The 21870-nt window shown below is 44.9% G+C and overlaps 1 protein-coding gene across 2 annotated transcripts in view; it reads right to left on the bottom strand.

Annotated features, from left to right (window-relative positions):
- Positions 1-21870, bottom strand: part of l(1)G0289 (plexin domain containing lethal (1) G0289) — an 81261-nt gene that overhangs the window by 15885 nt on the left and 43506 nt on the right. The window contains exons 7-12 of one of the 2 annotated variants that reach the window (XM_077657434.1): positions 16634-16698; positions 14876-14966; positions 10211-10306; positions 8636-8778; positions 6417-6549; positions 2042-2113 (exon numbers count right to left, since the gene is read on the bottom strand). In XM_077657434.1, coding sequence (XP_077513560.1) covers positions 2042-2113; positions 6417-6549; positions 8636-8778; positions 10211-10306; positions 14876-14966; positions 16634-16698 — 600 coding nt within the window. Of the gene's footprint in view, positions 1-2041; positions 2120-6416; positions 6550-8635; positions 8779-10210; positions 10307-14875; positions 14967-16633; positions 16699-21870 lie in introns of both variants that reach the window. The other variant, XM_077657433.1, reaches the window with a different exon arrangement.

Raw genomic sequence — 21870 nt, 5'->3', positions numbered from 1 at the left:
CAGGGGACAAACAACAATTGACAATGACTATATTACCGTTCCACAGCATTTTTGTCTCGCAGAAAATCACAGCGAGTGCAGCAGAACCCACTTTTTGGGCTTTGCCAAGAGCGAAAAAATTGAGCATGGCTGGCAACACTCAGGTCTCAGCAGCTGTTGTGGCATCACACAGCAAGCTTGTGAAAGCATGGCCACGTCATACTGCCACACTTGGGCAATCACCAATGAACATTGCCACTATTTCATAAATCAGTTACCTGTCTCACACAAAGGGCCTAGTTAAGAGGGATGGAGCTTTCAAATCCCCAAAAGTGGGGAAAAAAATTTTTTTTTTGATAGTTGTTGTATCCACTTGCATGCCTTGTTCTTTATGCCACCCTGAAGTTTACAGAAAGTACTTGAAAAAAAAAAAAAAAATGTTTCGTGAATCCTGGTGGCTGCGCACTGCAGGGAAACGCCAGAACAATGGGTGTTTTTCTTCGTTAATATTTTCTGCCTAAATAATAACCTTGCATAATTTCTTCATGACTGTTCTGTCTGTTTTTACCCTATTTGTTTTCTTGCACTCTTAGGACCATAGCTTCAGTCAAGACATTCTTTGTTTTTCAAATTTGTGAGTTTTATATTTTGGTATGCAATTTTGTTCTCACTCTTGATACAGCCGATCACCGAAAATTTGGGCGTCTGGATTTCTCGGACTTTTTCGCAGCACCGCGACATGGCCTACAGAGCCAATGTATAAGAGCACCAATACCCAAGCCACCATATAATGCATACAGTGGAACCTCATTAACTGCAGGAGAGATTGAAAACTTGATCAAACAAAACGAAATTCAAGCTTAAAGGGAGCTTCTTAAATTGAGATGCTGAAATTCTGCGTGAGTCAGTACATTGTGCTCGCGTCATTTTGAATTCATACTGTTCTTGAATGTCTTCTGCCACACGAACTTGAACAGTGGTCAGAGTTCGCGGAACTCATCTGTGCCGAAGTCTTTCGTCCCGAATAAGGAAAGAGGTCGAGCACAAAGAGGGCGTGCGCGGGAGGAAATGGTGGTGCATGTCAAGGCAAGGTCAGCGTACCCGCGACAAAACGCACTGCAATCCTGACTTTTCTACCGTAAAACTGTAAACAACAGCCGTTTCGATGACAGGCAAGACGCCTCCCATTAAACGCAAGCCACCACAGAGCGCATATCGCTGGATACGATGCCAATTTTGGCTCCAGTCACTAGACCTAATATCAAAGGCCAACGCCGGCAGAGCGCTAGCTTCGGCTGTTTCTTGGTTCTTATTGTTTCGCCATCTTCGTGTTCTCGTTCCGGGTCCATCGTACTGTGGGTGCAGCTCAATTTTCGTAGCGGTATGTTCGCTTTCCCGTTTAGACTTTGTCCCAACCTGTGCGTTCATTGGCAACATGCCACGGGCGGCACAGCCAGGCCGAGCTCATGAAAGCGTTCACCGCCCGTCGTTTGTGCAAATGTTGCACAGCGAAATTTAGTCATGAGGAACTTAATAATGTGTGCACTACAACTGACCCCTTCCTCCTGCATAGTGGAAATAAGTTTGTGATTTTTTCAGAGAAATTTAATTTTCCAGGCTGCCTGATTTTTTGGTCGTTATCACGGTCCCTAGAGAGTCCGAAAAATCGGTCGTCGACTGTATGTCAATGGGCACCGTAGCACAAAAATTCAAAACCAAAGTTAGTGCATTGCGAAAAAAAAAAAAATTCTATGAATGTCTTGACCTGCAGCACACCACTAGGTATGCAATGAACCTTGAACCAGTCTTTTTTCACAAGATTCAAAGGAAAAATTAAAAGTGATTAAAAGAGAATTTTCTGGACAAATACGAAATTTTATGAGGGTAGTGATGAACTTACTTCTAATATGCTCGAAAGAAATATTTCATGCGAATATATCAAGAAATGAAAAATTTTTTGCTAAAAGTCCCCCCCGGCTCTGCCTGCACTGCAGTCCCAAGCTGGAGCCTCAAAAAACATTTCCCAAACCAGTGGAGCGTGTCCGAGGTGTGCCACACTCACCAGCTGCACTGTGGGCCGCTGCATCTCCATGCACTTCGTTGCCGTGGACAGGAACCACTTCCGGAACAACCGCTGTTGCTGCCAAAAGATCGGCACTGGGTTTCAGTGTGTGGGAAGCAGCAGCGCAAGCAGGAAACAAGGACGCAAACACCAAATAACAAGGATGCGTGCTACATAAGGTTGGTACGGGTGATGGCAAAGTAGGGCTTAGATTGGAGACGACATTTACTGAAGCAGAAGAGCAGATTGGGCGATTTGGCTCATTCCTGGCATGAAAAACTACACAAAGAGAACATGTGGTGCTCCTTTCTTTGCCATTCAAGGCGGACCAAAATGCTCAACCTACTCGGAAACCTGCTGCCATCATCGCATGCTGCACTCCGTTCATTTGTAAGTGTGCAGGGTTTCAGCTTCCCTGCCCATCCATACAGTGACCGAACAGCCCAACAATGGCTCAGCCCTTCAGAGCAGTGCTAATTCATGGCATGTAGCTGCACAAGAAGAAATAATGCTCACAGGCACGACTCCATAACTGGGTAAAGTAAAACCTTGGTAATTCAAACTTGGCTAATTTGAAGTGGCAGCCTGCACCAGCTCGGTTAATTCAAAGACCTGGGGTGCTAAGCAAGAATGACAGATTCTGATTTCACTGAAAACCGGTAAGCAATGGTGATGCAGATGCCAAGGCTTGATATGCGAAACACCCCAGCCCCAGTACTCCGAGCATGACAATTCACAGGGATACCCAATTACAGCATGTGTTGGCTATGAGACATAATTAGAAGATGTTTACATCGAATTTTGGGTTGTTCTTTCAGGGTCATCTTTGTGGACCCCAAAACGTCTGTATGCACACAACCAGACACCTCTTCACATCATTTCAGCTGGTGTTTAGATGTTTTCCTGAAGGGGCTAGTGGTGGCGACATGGTCACGATGAAGACACACTGAAATGTATAGTGGTCATTTCCAGTCTGGTCATGTAAATTTCGTTCCTGGGTCAGACTGGCAGATGCTTAAATGCCTGGGCAAGATGACATAATAACTCTCTCGAAAATGTGTCAGGTCCAAATAACCTTCTGGGTCACTGTAGACAATGTAGGAACTGCGTCCCGGATTTCGACAAGATTTACATTCTAGGAAAAGGAAAAAACAGACATGAAAGAGACCTACTGGAAGCCTTTCACATTAGGCTGTAAGAAACTGACACGTATGTCAGTGCACAGTCTCTGTCGCTTAAGACTAAAGAATTTAAGCTGCCGAAAATGGGTGGGCACGTGTAGGAATGTAAAAAAACAATTTTTTTTTTTGTCTACGTATCGACTGAAGGTTGAGAGTGTTTTAGGTTACGTTTCATATGGGTGTTTTGGGCGCTCGATACGCATGAGTTCTTTAGTTATCTGGGTAGGCCATCTTTTACTAAAACATCAGTTTTTAGTCCAGAGCTGTCCTGTGTACTTATTCTTGTGCTCCAGCTTCCATTGGCGGTTACACTATGTTGGGCCCACACCAACTAGCCCACATGGTTACATTGCTGCAGTTCTCTTCTTAATGAGCCACTGCTTATATCAGGTACGACCCTAGCCATTTCTAAAAGTCAATACACTGACATGTTATCAGCAGCTTAAGGGGGGACCCTGGTCTTTGAAAATAAATTTTTAATAATGGAGTCACAATTATGCAAACTTCAGGGAACATATATTTTTGTGTGCCGATTCAAAATATGTCATTTAATTTCATGTAAAACAAGTAGGCATGTTCCAATATTTGATAATTCCGAATATTTGGTTAAATAGTGAAGTAGCCGATATCTGACTCGATCTGAATATATTTGGTATTAAAAATTTCCAACCATTTCTCTCGAGCGAATAAGGTTTCTGGAACTGTTGCTCTGTGTGGTTTTGGTTCAGCGTACCTGCTTCAAGATGGCACCCTGGTGCGTGCGCAACCAAAGCCCCGAATCCGCGCCATGTGCCTGTGCTCCAGTGCGTATGCTGGAGCCGGCCTGTGCATGCTCGTGGCAACAGATGCAAGCAGGTGGAAGCGCGATGCCCAGATCGTACCTGCCAGGTGTTCTGTGGCTGTGCACACGTGCCACAACCGGCACGAGGGCGTGCGTCAATAAAGAGATTTAGCATGGTGTGATCTGCTTCTGTGCACCATCAGTGTGCATGTGCTGACTGGTCCTGATGGGGCAAGCGTGCTAACAGCTGGCCAGCAGCTGGCACCTTGTGGAGTCCTCAGGACGATCTGAGCATACGCAGTGGATCCTTGCGGGAGCGGATAGCGGCATGCTAAATCTTGCTAACCGGATGACGCACGGCTCTCTTGACTTCGGCGGAATGAGTCTGAGCTTACTGCAGCTGCTCCAGCCGGTCTTCTCCGAATAAAATTCACTAAACAAGCACCAAAGCATGAGCACGAGAGGAAGCTAACACGAGATGCATAGAGATGGGTGCCCCTTTCCGACGCCTAATGCAGGCTGGTGTTGGACACACGGTGCGTGCGCCTAGCAGGTGTCAAGGAGTCCCCGCTTAAAAGACACCGGTGCGCAACGATGCAACCGCAGTTAAGAGCAGCAGTTGGAGGCGCCCCATATAGACACCACACCCCACAGATATGCCGGCACCACATGTAGGTCGGCCCCCCAAATTTCCGATGGCCATTTTTGCAGAAAGTCGACACAGCTTCAATGAGTGTGGCAAAGCTTCGATGCATTCTCTCTCTCTCTCTTTTTTTTTCATGTAACGGCCTTGTGTGTTCGAAAAATACATGGTTTTGAAAGTGCCTATTGTGCCGTTCAACCTTTTTATGTGCCAAAAGTATTCGAAATAGTCGCTTCGAACCAAAAACCACTATATGCACATGCCAACAAACTAGTCCTTGCGCATTTACGCAATATGTTACGAAAGTCTTTAACAGAGAGCATTAAAAAAATTTTTCACCAGGAAACTTGCTGAAATGCATGCCATTGCTTTTTCTGGACATCAAGAAATGCAATAAGGGTAAAATTACCATCCTGCCTATCATAGAAGCTGAGTTATCAGGTTCGAAATCGCCGCTTCAGAAATGGGAAAGAAAATCAGTATCCATGTTTCTGCAGTGGCAACTTAAAAACCTTACAACTCAAGTTGCGTGATAGGCAGAACAATAAATTTACCCTTATTGCATTTCTTATGTCACAAAAAAGTAATGTCATGCATTTAAGCAAGTTCCTTGCAGGAAAATTTCTTAAATGCACTCTCCAGAAGACTTGCATAACATACTACATAAGTGCACAAGGACTTTTCTTATGTGCAATTAAATGGCATGTTACAATCAGCACACAAAAATACAATTTCCCTGAAGACTGCATAAGTTTGACTTCAATAATAAAATTTTTTTAAAAAACCAGGCTCCTCTAACTTGACTGCCCAACCCATTATAAACGGGGGAAAAAAAAAAGATCAAAGTATTTTGAATTAAGTTATCGAAATTCGGTTTTAACCAAAAAGGTATTCTTGGCATGCAAGGCATAGCTCACTGCATTGTTAGATCAGTAGCACAGTCGTGCGATGTAACTTGTTGCTCCGCTAGTTTACACGTCTCTGCAGACCAGGAAGCACCAACTCTGCGCCACCTACTAGCCAAGCACTGTTTGTTCTCCATCACCACCTGCTTAGAGCAGTGAGCAGGTTAAGAAGGTTAATCAACTGCACATGGGACGCTGACATGAAGCTACGCATAAGTATCATGAAAAAGTATGCTCTAGCTACCGTGATGATTGAGTGGCAGTTCCATTGCTGCCATCAACACGCAGACCACATGATGGCCTGCCCCCGCATCCAACCCACCGCGATGACCCAACGGTCATCATCATCAGCAGCCTAACTACACCCATTGCAGGGCAAAGGCATCTCCCATGTCTCTCCTAACTCTGTCCTTTCCCAGCTGCACACATCCTAACGACAATGATATGTCAACCCAATTCGTAGAAGTAAATCTCCCCTTTCGTTTTTGTCTGCCGGTTACCTCACTTGAGTTTCTCTTTTAATGACGATAGCAATTTCTTCTACAAGCACAGCCCCAAGGACTGCCATTTGCACATTAATTACTGGTAAATAAATTGTTCACAATGACAAAACACAGAGATGAACTTGAAGTGACTTTTGACCACAAATAATTGCTACAGTAAATCACACACAAAAAAGTCAGTATTTCACTTGTTGAAAAAAAAATATTTTCCCCCCAAAAAGAGAAAAAGAAACGTGTTCTGAAATAAAAACCGAAAAAAGCCCTCCAAATTTTCATGAAATGAAAACCGAAAAGTCCCACCCCCAATTATAAGGTAGCCTCTACGTGAGGCACTGCAGCACAGGGGGCCAAAGCTTGCTCACCGTTGCTTGTGTCAGCAGAGCCATTGGCTGGGGCGGTACTGGAGGCATTCGCTGCTGCAGCCGTGGGAACGGGCAGTGGCAGAGACGATGCGGTGCTCGGCATGGCGCTGCACTGCGAGGCATCCTTCTTTTGCTGCAGTGAAAGCAGTGCGTGCGTCACAAACAGTGTCACAGGCAACCCATTCCCCTTTTCAAAGGTGTCAGAAGGGTGGCACACTAGAAGACAGGCACCACAAACTGTGTGGCAGAGAGAAGAGGTACAAGGTTTACAAGCTGGTCAAGGAGAGGACTAATGAACAATTTCAAGAGGAAGGGAGGCAGCACCTGTGCCTCCAAGGATGTTGAATACATTCAAATATCCTGAAGTTTTACAAGAGGAGCCAGACTTAGGCACCCAGTGCCAGGCTAACTAAGCCAGCAAAGAAAACAGTATTTACACTACTCAAGACACATTCTGCACTGTTCATGAGAAAAAGCGACACATGCCCGCCCCCATTCCCGGACACATGCACACACAAGGAGCAAAAAAATTGGCTGTGGTTTAGCTCTGGTTAACCCTAGTTGAATTGCGAAAGCTTCGTTTCCTCAGCACATTGTCTACGCAGCGTCTCATTCCGACACTCTCGAGAACTCGAACACAAACCGGTCTCTTCCGCAGTTGAAGAGCCACTCCGGGACGTGGCATGACTTCTTTTAGCCACATCTTCATTACGACAGTTCTGGAGTCGTGCGGCGCACTCTTCTGGCGTCTTTTGAGAGTGTTGTCTCTTCTTCGCTTCGTTCTATCGTTGTTGCGTCTCTTTCGCGCTCTCCGTAACAACTACAATACACTGAGGGCGCGCGCGCGCGCGCACGCACGCTCATATTCGTGACGCTCATATTCGTCCACGGGCCTGAATTGCATACAGTCGAGCCCGCTTGTAACGAATATGAGCGTCACGTGGCGTTTGTTCGTTATATCCCGAAGTTCGCAGTAAGTGGACGGCAGCTTTAAAGACAGTTGCTTGTCAAAACACAAAATTTTTTCTTTGCGAAAAAGTCCGTGATGGACGTCTGTTTTTTCAGCGCAGATCCTATGAGGGAGGTTTCCAGTTTATTTAAAGCAGAAGAGTGCTCTTCGCCGAGGCCTTTGGCATAGACAAGTTGACTGAGGCTCTTTATGTAGCCCATTGCTACAGGCACGCATATGGGTGCTGGCTCCGAAGTTTCATCCTCATCTGATTCCTCCGCGTCATTCTGCCTAACCTCTCCTATAACTTCATGCTGGTGTGATCGTACAGTTGATTTTCCTGACATCTACATCAGCAAAGCACGTGGAAAGATGCCTTGTACAGACGGCCGCGGGTCACAAGTGCAGAGTTCTAGTTAGAGCCGTCGGCAGAACCATCATCACAGGCTGTCATGTGCTCGATCGCATTATTGCATGCCCGTCTCCATCTTGATTTCGATCTGGAACCAACTTGACTGGCGTCACCACTGCCAATAAGTGCTCCGCCAGCGCCTCCCATTTTGGGCAGTATCTGCTAGCCGTCGCATAATCGAGGCTTTTGATGCATTATCCCTATGGGAAATGCTTCGCAGGGCCCAAGCTAATTTGTCGTAAAATGCGGTTTTTCGCACGAACGGGGGATGCATAATTGTGGTTCCACAGTATGATGCTTCGACAAAGCTGAACTTTTTGTATACGTACCTCAATAAAAATATAAATAGCATAGCTCTGCATGGCAGGTGTCTGGTAACAGCTCCATTTCAACCGGAACCAGAAATATTTAGAGAAGGTGTCTTAACAACCAATAAGAAATTACCTAATTAGGCTTCCATTATTTTCTCATAATATGAAAACTAAATGAGATATACTGAAACTAATTAATTTTTTTAAAACAGGAGGAAGACATACACCTACACACCTAATATCAATACAATATCTCTAATAAAAAAATTTTCATTTTTTGACTCAGTGCCTCCCCTTTAAAGGGGATGCGGCAAATGAAATGGCCAAAAAGATAAAAGTTTACTATTTCTCTATTTTTTTTAACAGGGTAATTTTTTCTGTAACCATGGGCTTTTCTTTCAGTACTTTTTCCCGTAGCTACAGCCTAGAATGTTAAGATCCTGCCCATCAGCGCTGGATGCAGCCTGCACATCAGAGTGCAGCTCAGAAGACTGGATGTTCCAAAAAAAAAAAACAGTACAGCTGACGAATTTGTGCGGGGACCTACCTCAAGGTCGCACTGGTTTTCGAGCCAGCTCTGGCGATGTCTGTCAACACCACTGGAGCAGCGCTGCACCGCATCGCACCACGAGCAGCTGAACGACAGCTGCGCCGAACGACACTCGGTGCACGTCTTCAAGCTCAGGCAAGCTATGTGGGGATGGGAAGGTCACAGTTACAGAAGCTGCCACAGGATTCAAGGAGTCACCATATAGCTAACAATACGCAACGTTTTCTCTTTTGCCCCACAACAAGTAAATACCACAAAGAAGATACACTGCCTTCGCCTGCATGCATGAAATGTTCCACTACACGAAAACTTCGCAAGAGCTTCCGTCTGTATTTCAGTCAAAGTTTACTGCCGGTATGTCACAGCATACCAGCATAAGAACGTAGTATCCCTGCTCAGTGTTGCATCAATGCGTGCTATGAGTTGCTCATAGAAACATGCGTTGCTTATGTTCATGCACAAGGCCAAGAGCACCAAATTGAGAAAGCAAGCCACCATGTTTGTTTCAACCTAAAAACAAGCAACATTCCTCTGAAAAAGCGAACAGCGGGAATGACGTGCTTTCTTGTTCGTAAAATGAACCACACTTTAGAATCAGCTACACAGCAAATCCAGGCACAAGTGTGTACCTGTTTAAAGTTCAGAGGCAAGTGGCTGCCAAAGATTTACACGATACCTGAAATTTTTTTTTTCTCCTTAAATACTGAGAAGCGCCCTTATGCAAAGCTGCACCCCATCAAAAATAACCCCACAACCTTGCACATTGTGATGGCCCCATAAGCAGAGGGTGCAGCTTGAAATCTGGGGGAAAAAAAATCTAAAAAAAAAGGATTTTTTTGAAAATTGTTGTATCTGCTTGCATGCCTCATCCTTTATGCTGTCCTGATGTTTTATGGCTGAAATCAGTCGGGAGGTACCCTAAATATTTTTTTTTGTCAACCGTGGTGGCTCTGCACTGTGGGGAAACGGCCGAACAATCTGTGTTTCTCCCCATTACGATTCTCTGCATAGACAATAACCTTGTAAACCAGATTTCTTGACGACTGTTTTATCTGTTTTGACCCCATTTGTTCTGTTGTTCTCTTAGGACCACAGTGCAGGTCAAAACATTCTTTGTTTTTCAAATTTGTGAGTTTTAAATTTTTGGTGTGCAACTTTCTTCTCACTCCAACAGACACTACATCACAAGAATTCAAAACCAGGATTCTTGCTTTGCGAAAAAAAATGCTAATAACATCTTAACCTGTAGCACGCGAACTGGAATGCAGTGAATGCTGAACCAGCATTCTGCCACATTTTCTTGACTCCGCATCCTTTTCACAAGATTTAGAGGAAAAATATATATATTAGAAAACAATTTTGTGGAGATATAGAAGTGAAATTTGTTCAGAGTGGTCATAGTATTATTTCTATGCTAAAAAAATCTATGAAAATACATCAATAAATAAATAAAAAAAATTCGCTGAAAGCCGCGTCCCATGTCAAAGCTCCCAGTTGAGAAAAGATGCTCTCTCTCCGGCACTGCCGTCTCCAATCCAGCACAGAAAGGCGGATGGAGGGTAGCATACTCACTGGGCAATGCGGTGAACACAATCGCCGTGTTGCTGCGGATGATGTCGCTCTTCTTGCTCACCTGGTGGTACTCGTAGATGGTCTTCCGCTTGACAACTGCACACCAAGGGAGAAGGAGGAGGGGAAAGAATGCTCGGAAAATGCGAGGAATGTGGGTTCAAGGTTTCAGTATTTGACACGCAGCTACACTCCAGCTTGAAAGTGGAAGAAAAAGCGTTCGCAGGTTGCAGCCAGGACCGAGCCTGGCCATGGCAATATGGAGCCATGTGACAGAAACATCCAGCACCAAACATCTCAGGTCAGTCAATCTGCCAAAGAGCACATTGACAGGTGTGTGCCATTTGGAAAGAACTGGAAACACAGTGCTACCAAGGGTGAAGCGCAGCACCATTTTCAAAGGAGGCTGAATGGTGGAAGCACAAAGTTTGGGAACCACAGGAATCCTGAACAGGATGCCAGGGAACAAAGGAGGAAAAGTGGTGGCAACACAAGGGGAGTAAGGGAACTGCGATTGCTTCGAAAGCCCACCATAAGCAGTAAAAACAAATAAATTAAAAAACGGCTGGCAGTTTACCACTTCTAAGCATGAAATATTGTGCTAAGGCATGTTTTTTTTTATAAAAGGAAAGCGTGATTGAGGTGTCCACTGACCAAGGGAGCCAGTTATATGCCTTTCCTTTCCTCAAAATCAAGGCAGTCTAAATCTTCCACTGGTCTTCAGAAAGGAAAGGTGTGTGGCCTCAATGCCACCACCTACTCACAGCGTGACTGAGGTGTCCAGTGAGTCACTTACACTTGCTACTCAGAGGCTTCACATAGACACACATAGCTGAAACCTGGTGAGTGTAGCTAGGAGTGCTATTGCAGTAAAAGAATGCACAGGCAATCATGCGATGTGATGCGACAAACCTGCGTTAGCAGTGTTGGTTGCACACTTCGCTTTAAAACACTCATTGCCGTCCCATTGCATCTTTAAATTTCCTTTCGCCGTGGGCTTTTGGTGGCTGGAAGTGCTGTTACCTAACAATATATCACCAACTCGCACATCCAGATGTAGTGCTGAAGAAGCATGTGACTACCATGTGTACAATCTACCCTTGCAGGTAAGCTTATCTATTGCAATTTTTTATATATCGAACAGGCCTGTGCAAATATTTGATAATTTGAAATACCGTATTTAGGTGCATAATTTGTGCCCTCGCATAATTTGCGTACCCTTAACTTATCACCCAGGTTTAAGAAAAAAAAATTTTTAACTCGCATATTTTACACACCGTGCTGCGCTAGACCACCATCATGCACGCGGGCTCTACCCTATGGCTCTACCCAGTAGCATTCGGCTATTCCGCGTGTTTGTTACGAAGGCTTCTTGAATCTTTTGTGCACTGGGTGTTCATGGTGGAGTCGGGGCCGCTGTTACAATTGTGGCGGCACCAGCAGCATCACCACTCAGAACGGCCAGCAACGCTTCCGGGGAGGATCGGCAGCTGATAGAAGAGCCGTCACCGCTGTTTGTTTGGCTCATGCATGTGACTCAACTGCCGGCGACGCTTTTCTTGGTGGCCCTGACGGCACTGACGGCTTGTGTTTGGTTGTTCGGTTGTGTCTTGCGATGGGATATCACAACTATACGGCAAGTTTCAAACTGCTTCTCAGCGCCTTATCACGACGCGGAGTGGCGAAGCCAGCGAGAATAACCGCGTGCACACAAGTCTGCCCATAGACGACAATCGTTGTGTCAGCAAACTCGTGCGCACATGGCTACTCTCCCTGGCTTCGCCGCTCCGCACCGTGATAAGGTGCTGACAAGCAGTTTGGTCAACGCTCGCGCGGTACTGTTAAAGAATTGTGTCGTGTGATAATTGATTTATTGACTTGCGGTTGCTTTCCCGGACGAAGTTACGAAAGCAATCTTACAGGACCTGGAACTACTGAGCAATTGACTGGGCCGCAAGCGATGACGCTGTTTTAGCATCTTATTGAGCTTCGTGCATGCACCTTCATGCCATCCCGCAAAGGGGGAAGAGTGTGTGGCCTTCCATTTAGAGCAAACTTTTTTTCTGGGGGCGGCCAGCGCGGGGTGCGGGTCTGGGTGCTGACGTATACGCAGCAACATACGCTATACCTATATTGCACGTTATGACCTTTGTGGAGTTTTTTTAAGTCGCGCTCATGAAATCCCCGCGTAATTTGCGCACGCACCCCCTTCTAGGAACCCTAATTTCTGAATAAAAAGTGCGCAAATTATGGGCGTAAATACGGTATTCAGTCATTTTGTGAAGTATTTGATATTCGATTCGATCCAAATGTTTGGTATATGGAATCTCAAAAGCATTTGTCTCAAGTAGATAGCGTTTCTGGAACACTTGCTTTGTTTAGTTTCGGTCCAGCATACCTCCTGCGGGATGACACCACAGCACGCACACTTCCCAAGCATATGCAACGCGTGCCAGCATGCACGTGCATAAGACACAGCCGGTCTGGACACACGATCAGGCGCAAATGCGGTGCACGCATGGTAGAACTGGCATGGTGGCATGCATGAACTGGAGGGCATGCAGCTCCCTTGACTTCAGCAGGAGGAGCTTGAGCTGACTGACTGCACATACTGCAGCCACTCTTCTCGGCGTGAAGTTTGCTAATCACGTGCAATAACGCGAGCGCAAGAGGGAGCTGGCAAGAGGCACATGTATATGGGTGCTCCTTTCCGACACCTAACGTGGGGTGAAACTGGGACCGCCAGCACAGTGCGTACGCCTAGAAGGTGTCCATGTAGCCATCACTTAAAAGCAACAGCTGTGCAATGACACAATCACAAACAACAACAGCAGTTGGAGGTCCCACACTTGACAATTACGTTGGCTCTGCATGTAGATCGACTCCATCAATTTCTGATTGCCGTTTTTGCAGAGAGTCGGCACAGCTTCAATAAGTGTGATAAAGCTTCAATGCACTCCTTCTTTTACATGACCTTGAAAATGCCTATTGTGCAGTTCAACCAGAACAAATGTACTACTGAAACACAGACAAGACACACAAGTGCTGAACTGAATGGCCCCCTTGTGCTGGTTAACTAACCTTTTTTGTGTGTCGGAAGTATTAGAAACATTCGCTTCAAAATTATTTGAAGAAAATTGCTAATCACTTCAAATTCACTACAAACCAAGAACCACTATTCACACAGGCTATATCAAATTATTGATATAGCGATCTATTTCACTATCTTCTTCGCATTCGATATATCCAGGTTCCACTGTAACAGCTTCCCCTCTGTAGCAGCACAGAGCAGGTTTGGTGCTGCTTGGCACAGCGTTGCCAACACTGCACCCCCTGCACTTCACATCCCCAGAAGCACTTTTGCCACTACATGTGAAGGGGACATATTTTACCAGTGCTCTGCTCTACACCAACAATCTGATTATATCGCTGTCAGTTACCACAGGCAGGGCACTTCTATTCTTACAGAATTCCAATGATACATTCACGATTGATACGGAGTTGTAAAATTCCCTGGCTGACGTGCATGTGTGCAATGTGCAGAATTATATGCCCTGAACACCCTCCCATGCCATCACGAATGATGCGAGCCGCAACCTCACCGCTGCGCTGCCCGCACATCATCAATGCCACAATCTGCAGTCATACAGTACACACTGCGAGCAGTGAGCGGCAGCAAGCGGCCCACACATGGTCAGCATTGCGATCACCAGTCACACGATACGCACTGCGTGTTAGCGATCACTGATGCTGTGGGTGAGTGGTGGTGCACGGCCCGTACATCACTGATGTCGTGACTGGCAGTCACGCTGCACACATCATGAGCAGGCCGTAAATAAATCTCGTCATCAGTAAACATATCTGTGTGAATGCATTTCCCATGTTTCTGCATACGGACTGGTAGTTTTGTATGATACGGATTTCGAATGATACGAATATTTTTTGCGATCCCATGAGATTTGTATCACTGAGATTATACTGTATTTCTTTTTTACAGGCCCTGTAGTGTATGTCGGCAATTACAAACCGTTGCCATTTCAGCACTCGTACCTCACAAAGACAAAGCGGAATGTCCCTCACAAATCAACTACAGTAGAATCTCGGTGATACGAATCTTCCGGGGTCACGGAAAATTTCGTATCATCCAAACGAACAAAACTCATATGCAGAAGCACAGGAAACCCTGAAACCTCGGCCGCAGTGCCATAGCCAGAGTCGCCCGCCTGAGCCGTGTCTTCGGACCCCGGACAGCCTGCACAACTCTTGACACATGCGATTTTTACAAGCCCTGAGGGCTCTCCTCCACTCCGCGGGGGGGGGGGGGGGGAGTGATGTGGTGACACACACTGCGCACGTTTCCGCGCAGCCTCCACCGTGTTATCATCCGGCCCAGCGTAACACAGCCACACGCTGGACCGCGTTAACGATAAAGCACAGCGCCATCGCTGCGTCATCCGAGGCACGCGTCCCCAACGGCGGCTACAGTAACAGGCTGCCCGGCTGGGAAGAGCGGCTGTTTTCCTTCCGCTACCCGGACGAGCGTAGCGTGGGTATGCTCATCCGCTGCCGTCGCTAATAAACAGTTGTTACGTTTTATGTTCGGATTCGTCCTTCGACAAAATGGCATCCCACACATGCACAGCCAGTAAACAGGTGACTGTTACTCACAGAAGACCATACGGTCAAACATGTAGGCGTCCGAAATGCCCACTTTGACAGGGTGGCTCCGGTCCGGGATCTCGGTCACAGCCATGGGGAGCTGTATGGGGCAAGACAAGCGGTCAGCGAAACCCAGCAAGCACGCTGAACTGGAAAAGCAAAGAGCATGGCCAATTTCATGCAGGCAGTTTTTTCATCACTGCAACTGTGGACACTATGGCCCCAGAGCATAGGCACTGCTGTCTTTCAGCATGTGGCTACGCCACCGTTGCATGCCTTTTGGCCTTCTGGTCTCAATGGGAGCTGGCACTCTGGCACACTCCTCAAAAAGGGGCACCGAAGACAAACCGAAGTGGACCTGTACCAACAGATTACTGTGTTCTCAGAAAAAATTGGCTACCCTCACTGAAAAAGGAGCTTCTATAAGCTAGAAGAGGTTGAGATAAAAACTAAGCAAACTGTAGTGATGTCCACAGAGTATTCTGTACCCAAATCCCTGAGGCTAAGCTACTGCAGCATCCACTTCCTAACAGTTATCATGCAGTCCTTTTTAATCTTGCTGCTTGACAAAGAAAAAAAAAGGAAGCGCACTGGCCGTGATTTTTGACAAAGTTCTTACACTGTCCAACCAGCTCATAGGCACCTCACAGGTTTCTGGGTAATAAGAGTGATTTCCCTCCTCGCCACTGCCTTCCTCCTACCAATAGCCGCCCGTACAGAGTGATTATGAGAGCCCCAAGGCCTTGCTAATTCAACAGAAGCAAGTAGCACTGAGCAGAAATAATAAAAAGAAAGAGGTGGCAGACAGCGATCTACATTTTTTTTACATGCTGCCTTCAGCCACAACAGTTCACATTTCCTCTCCTCGTGAAAAGCATAACAGCAGGGCTCCACTGCATTTCTGTGTGAAATGCACAAAATAAAAAAAAGCCCATGCATTGAGGTCCATTGGTATTAATGCACAACAATATTAACTTGCAAAATAAATGCCTCTATTTCCAGTATTAAGGTAATTGTCAAGCCCACTGTACAGGGGTGCTTTGCATTTCACCTGCACTAAAATGCAGGCCTGAGGGTGGAACTCCCAATTTCATCCTCAGCTGCCACACTTCAACTATCATCATCAGCAGCAGCTGACTACGCCCACTGCAGGACAAAGGCCTCTCCCATGGCTCTCCAGTTAACCCTGTCCTGTGCCTGCTGCAGCCACCTTATCCCCGCAATCTTTTTAATCTCATCCGCCCACATAACTTTCTGCTGACCCCTGCTATGGCTTGCCTTCCTTTGAAATCCGCTCCGTTACCCTTAAGGACCATCGGTTATCTTCCCTTCGCATTACATGTCCTGCCCACGGCCATTTCTTCCACTTGATTTCGACTACGATGTCATTAAGACGGATTTGTTCCATCACCCACTATGCCGTCTTCATGTCTCTTAACGTTACACCTATCATTTTTCTTTCCATGGCTCGCCGCGTTTTCCTTAACTTGAGCTGAACTCATTTCGTTAGCCTCCACGTTTCTGCCCTGTAGGTGAGTACCGGTAAAATACAGTTGCTGTACACTTTTCGCTTGAGGGATACTGGTTAACTGCCACTCATGATCTGAGAGTACCATCATTAAGCCTCAATCTTTGCTGTTCTCTGCTATAAAGCAAAAAAACAATACTTGACCAGCGCTAATCATACCGGTTGGCACACACACAACCACCTGAGAGTTAGAGGCAGTCCTCCAAAGTAGGGCAATTGCAAACATGAGCGTCACTCACATCTTTGTACACAAACACAATGTCTCCACTCTTGTGTAGCACAGCCTGGAAGGTGTAGTTTCCCCCTGCAAGCAATACCACGCACCATTAAAGAAACTGGGACGAGAAAACTGCACGGTGACGTTTATGTCTGCTACAGCCATCAACAATAATGTCAAACAACACATTGGGCCATCAGCATGGCCTTGCTCGTCCATGCTATCATCTCGGAGCTGGCTAGAAAGCAAAGAAAACATGCTGATTGAGAGAGAGAATCAACTTTATTCAGAGCCTGCAGCCGGTACGGCTACCCTAACATGGGTGCCGAGATACTGATTGCACATCAGGTTTTCACAATACTGCGTAGAGCCGGCACCCACACCAGCCAAATTTCAGTTCAAAGAAAGGCACAATTCTTCAAAAGTCATAGTCATTGTGTGCTGTTCTCATCTCAAAAGCAGGCAACCATTGGGCAATTTTTCATCAAATAAATTAACTATGATGCACGCAGTTCTTGTCATTTTTTTTTTTTAAGGTCATTCGATAATCCGAATTTCGGATAATTCAAGCATTTTTTCTGGTTCCTTGAAATTTGGAATAAGGAGATTTTACTGTATCTGCATTTTGTTAAAAAATTTAAAAGTGATCTATTGCACCTTTGGATAGATGAGCCAACATTTCATAATGTATTTCATCAGTATTTGGTGCAATCTGTTTTCCAGCAGACAGTACTCTATGAATATTTTGAAGGCAAAAATTCAAAAATTTATAAGGCTCATGTGTGTTGGGTGTTTACAGAAAATTTACCTGGTTTCATTTTATTTCTTTTTTGCTTCTTTTCATTCGCGCACAAGTCCGGAGGACTGTGGTATAGCTAAGTGTCCCGAAGCAATAATACAAGCCATAAATTTTTCGCTCACCTACACTGAGATTTTCTGAAACACTTTTTTGAGGCTGGCTTCAGATTTAAACAGCGGCCAGTCAGCTAGGTAGAGCTTCAGAAGCCATTGCTGTTTGTTTGGGGAGACTGATGGCGAGGATGTTAAGATGATTATAACCAGGCAGGTGATCGCCTCCCTGCGGGTTATTGGGAACGTCCCATTTAAAATTGGCAAAAACAGAGGGTGAACTAAAAGACAGCTCATTTTTCCTGAGCTCAGAGAGCAGTGCATGCGTTTTCCTGCATTATTGCACAGAATAAAATCCTCTATAATTTGACCTCTAGTATCAGTTTTTTCATTTCCCCAAAAACAAGAATGGGTGCTTAAGTTTCTAACTAACAAATACAGCTCTGGTAGCTGCTGTAAAAGGTTTTCCAAATCATGGAGGGTTACTGTGACATGTGGTTTGAGATACACGGAGCGGAGCCCACTGTAACGATGTTATACAGCGGTGACAAGAACGTAACATGTAACTACAGACCAATTTCATTAACAAGCGTAGTATGTAAAACACTAGAGCATGTCATTTACACTAACCTAATTAATCACCTATAGAGTAATAACTTCTTTTCACCAACACAGCACGGTTTTAGGGCTGTGTGTTCTTGTGATATGCAATTAATTGAATTTACTCACAATATTGCAGCCTCAATTAACTTAGGTACGCAGGTTGACTGTATATTTTTAGATTTTCCGAAGGCATTTGATTCTGTTTGTCATGCACTCCTGTTACACAAAATATCCCTTCTTAATATACCGGCCAATCTCTTAGCATGGATTCGAGCATACCTGTCTGTAAGAAAACAGTGCGTGGTTCTGGACGGTGAGTGCTCATGAGGTGTGTCTGTATTATCTGGTGTCCCACAGGGGTCAGTTTTGGGCCCCCTACTTTTCTTGATTTATGTCAGTGACCTTACTGACCGTATTACCAGCCGTGTTCGATTGTACGCGGATGATTGCTGTATCTACCGCGAAATCTCGAGTGCGGCGCACTCTCAACATTTACAGAATGACCTGGACTCCGTTTTCTGTGGTGCCAGTCCACGAAGATGTTCCTTAATTTATCCAAGTGCAATCTCATAAGGTTTACAACTAAAGAACAACCAATGCTTACCAATTATGTCATGGATGGAACCTGCCTGTCGGTTGCAAGTGAATATAAATATTTGGGGGTTGTATTCTCTGCCAATTTATCATGAAATGCTCATATACATAACTTAACTCTGAAGGCCAGTCGAATGTTAAATTTCCTCAGACGAAACTTTAATCAGGCACCAACTAAGGTAAAGGAAACATTATTTCTGTCAAATGTACGTCCCATTCTTGAGTACGCTTGCAGTACTTGGGATCTGTCAACCCAGTGCAACTTAACGTGTACTGGCACGTGCTGCTCGCTTTGTGTCATGTAATTATGACTTTTCGAAAAGATCTCGCGATATTTCCAAAAACCTGGGGTGGCCGCTGCTTGAAACCAGAAGAAAATACCTGCGCTTGTCGCTATTTTATAATATCTTTTACTCTAGAACAGGCATTGATAAAGATAGATGTCTAAAGAAACCAACATATGTATCTGCATGAACGGACCATTCCCGAAAAGTGCGTGAATATGCTTGCCAGATAACCTTATTTAAGAACAGCTTCTTCCCTAAGACAATACATGAGTGGAATGGTTTGACTGGAGAATTTGTTTCCGGGAACCCAATGTCTTTAATCCAAGATCTGAAAAATATTCTTTTTTAATGGGTTTTATCACTGCTTTTAACTTCTCATGCTTGTTTTTCCACTTACCATGATACAGTGTGATTAATTGATGCAAATATCAAGGCACCTATGCGTATACGTATCGTTTTATTTTTCACAGCCTTTTCATGCCTTCAATTTGCAGCTGAATTTGTATTATATATCATCTACCGACTCATACTGTTTTTTCTTCTCCCCCTACACTAATGCCCGCAAGGGCGCTGTAGGTATGTAAATAAATATGAAGGGTGGCTGCTCAAGCCTCTAATCTAGTTTTTAGTTTCAGTTAGCGAGCTGGGATGCCAGTTCTTACTATGGCGGCAAGAGCCTACCTGCTCATGGCGCAAAACTTTATACTTAATAACCTTTTGTGGTTCCTAGGTGGGCCCCACTCGACAACATAAAATGCCATTCTGATCTGCTGTCAGGCACCACCCAATAACTTTTCCATGGTTGAATAAAGCGTGTTTGCCTCAATACACATAATGCACCTTTAAACCACACGCTGCCCAAATATTGTTGGAAAACTTGGGCACTTAAAGAAACATAAAAAATAAATATTCCCTGAGTTTTTATTGCACAGCTGTTTTCTTTCGCGGCACCAAAAATTGGCAAAATAGTTTCAGACCAGAACGGCTGCAAGTGGGTAAATGTTTTGGACTGCAAAAGGTTGAACACACTCGTATGCTGGGGGTCCAAGTTTGTTTAGTTATACCCCTGCCACAATGCAAAGTTAATGTCATTCTCATCAAATGACATTTGTTCGACCTAACGTCATTTTTTCTGTGCGCTGCTACACACAAACTAAAATTAAACCCATTTGCAAATGATGGCAATTGTGATGGAGAGAAAGTGCAGCATACAAAAATTTAGATGTATGCCTCAATACATGGCCAAAAGTAATGCTTTGCGAATGAAAACCGATTTTAAAATCTTAATCCTCATTTCAATAATGTGTTGATCACTGCTATCCACCACGAGTCCAAGCCAAGCCAAAGTTCAGCCAGCAGCGGCAGACAAATGGCGGATGTCGCCTTGAGAAATGGACTCACGGCAGCGAGAAGTGAATTCTGCGATTTTATGCTTGCGAGCACAAAGCCGCAGCAGGCTGGCCCAGCATAGAAGCAGATTAATACAGCATAAAAGACCAAACAAGTCCGCATGCGCAACTGCCACAACAACGGGCATAGCCAGCACTCCGGCAACACAACACGCCTGTCAGACCGTCAACATACGGCTGGCTCATGGGCTGGCTACAGGCATTGGTACGGGCCAGGCTATACAAAACATGGCTGCTCATCCATCCGGGCTGGATGGTAGCAAGAGTGACAGTTTCATTTTTCCTAATGCTATATGGCATTTATATATAAATAAAATAAATGACCACACAATTATACAGACAAAGAAATGTTATAACGCTTGTGACGCTTTTGTAAATTATTTTCGGTGTATATTCTCACAGAGTATCTGGTGTTGAGGTAAGTAATACAACATTAGCTCAGAGATCGCTGGTCTCTGGCGTTGATGTAGGTAATACATTAGCTCAGACTGCTGGCAAATGAGTTCTGTAAACTCATTTGATACCCAATGTCGTTTTCATCAAGTGACATTATATTTTCTCGTGTGGCAGCCAACTAATGTCATGTTGAATGAAGGTCATTCGATAGGAATGACATTAAATTTGCCATGTGGCAGGGATATTAGTTAGTTATACTGAGTTTAATAGCACAAAAGCAACTGAGGCTATGATAGATTAAACAAAGGGATAGAGTGTCTTGAGCTCAAGGTGAATCTTTTGATACTTATAATTTGTTTAAAATGCTGGCTTCCTTGAGAAACTTAAAATACATGAAAAATCAATAAGTGCTTCGTCACCTAAAACAGCCTGGGGTGTAATGGGATGTATTCATTGTAGAATGTTGTAAAATACCTTTTTCTTCTAAGTTCCTGCAAACATAAAGCAACAAAAGAGAGTAAATCGAAGATGCCTTTCATGTCACTGAACTTATTTAAAGTTCGCTATTATTTCAGTGTACTATGAATGGCATCTTGTTCTATTTTCGTAGTGTGGAGAACTAGGTTCTTTTTTACGGCCCTGTGATTTGAGGCTCATTTTTTTTTTGGGTTGTTCCAAGGAGCCTCGCCGTTCATCCGTCATCGACAACACAGCACTAGCTTGGCTTGTGTCCATTGCTTCCCTGAACGACATATGTTCTTTAACTTTGAACGTGATGATCTCTTTTTCCTGTTTCCAGGCTGGGCAGACCCACGAGTAAGCAGGATGACTGCCCTCACAGTTTATGCAATAATGTGGTTCAGCTGCACCGTTATCGGTGGAATGGTCGTGGGAGGCACACTTGGCACATGTGGGTTGGCCACGGCAGCTCAGCGAGTGGTAGCAGTATCGCTTGGCCCTTTTAGCAGTGACGTGGGTTTGACATGTACGGTATCAGTTGCATCTCCGTGTAGCCTACCTCCACAGAGTCGGGCAGTATGCTAGATGCAAAGGTAAGGACTAAGTGCTTGGTTGGTGGTTCTTTGCAATCCTGCATGATTTTTAACGCAACAGCTTTAGAA

The sequence above is a fragment of the Amblyomma americanum genome, chromosome 3 (genome assembly GCF_052857255.1).
Source record: "Amblyomma americanum isolate KBUSLIRL-KWMA chromosome 3, ASM5285725v1, whole genome shotgun sequence".
NCBI classification, from domain to species: domain Eukaryota; kingdom Metazoa; phylum Arthropoda; class Arachnida; order Ixodida; family Ixodidae; genus Amblyomma; species Amblyomma americanum.
This window is presented reverse-complemented; position numbering and strand designations above follow the sequence as displayed.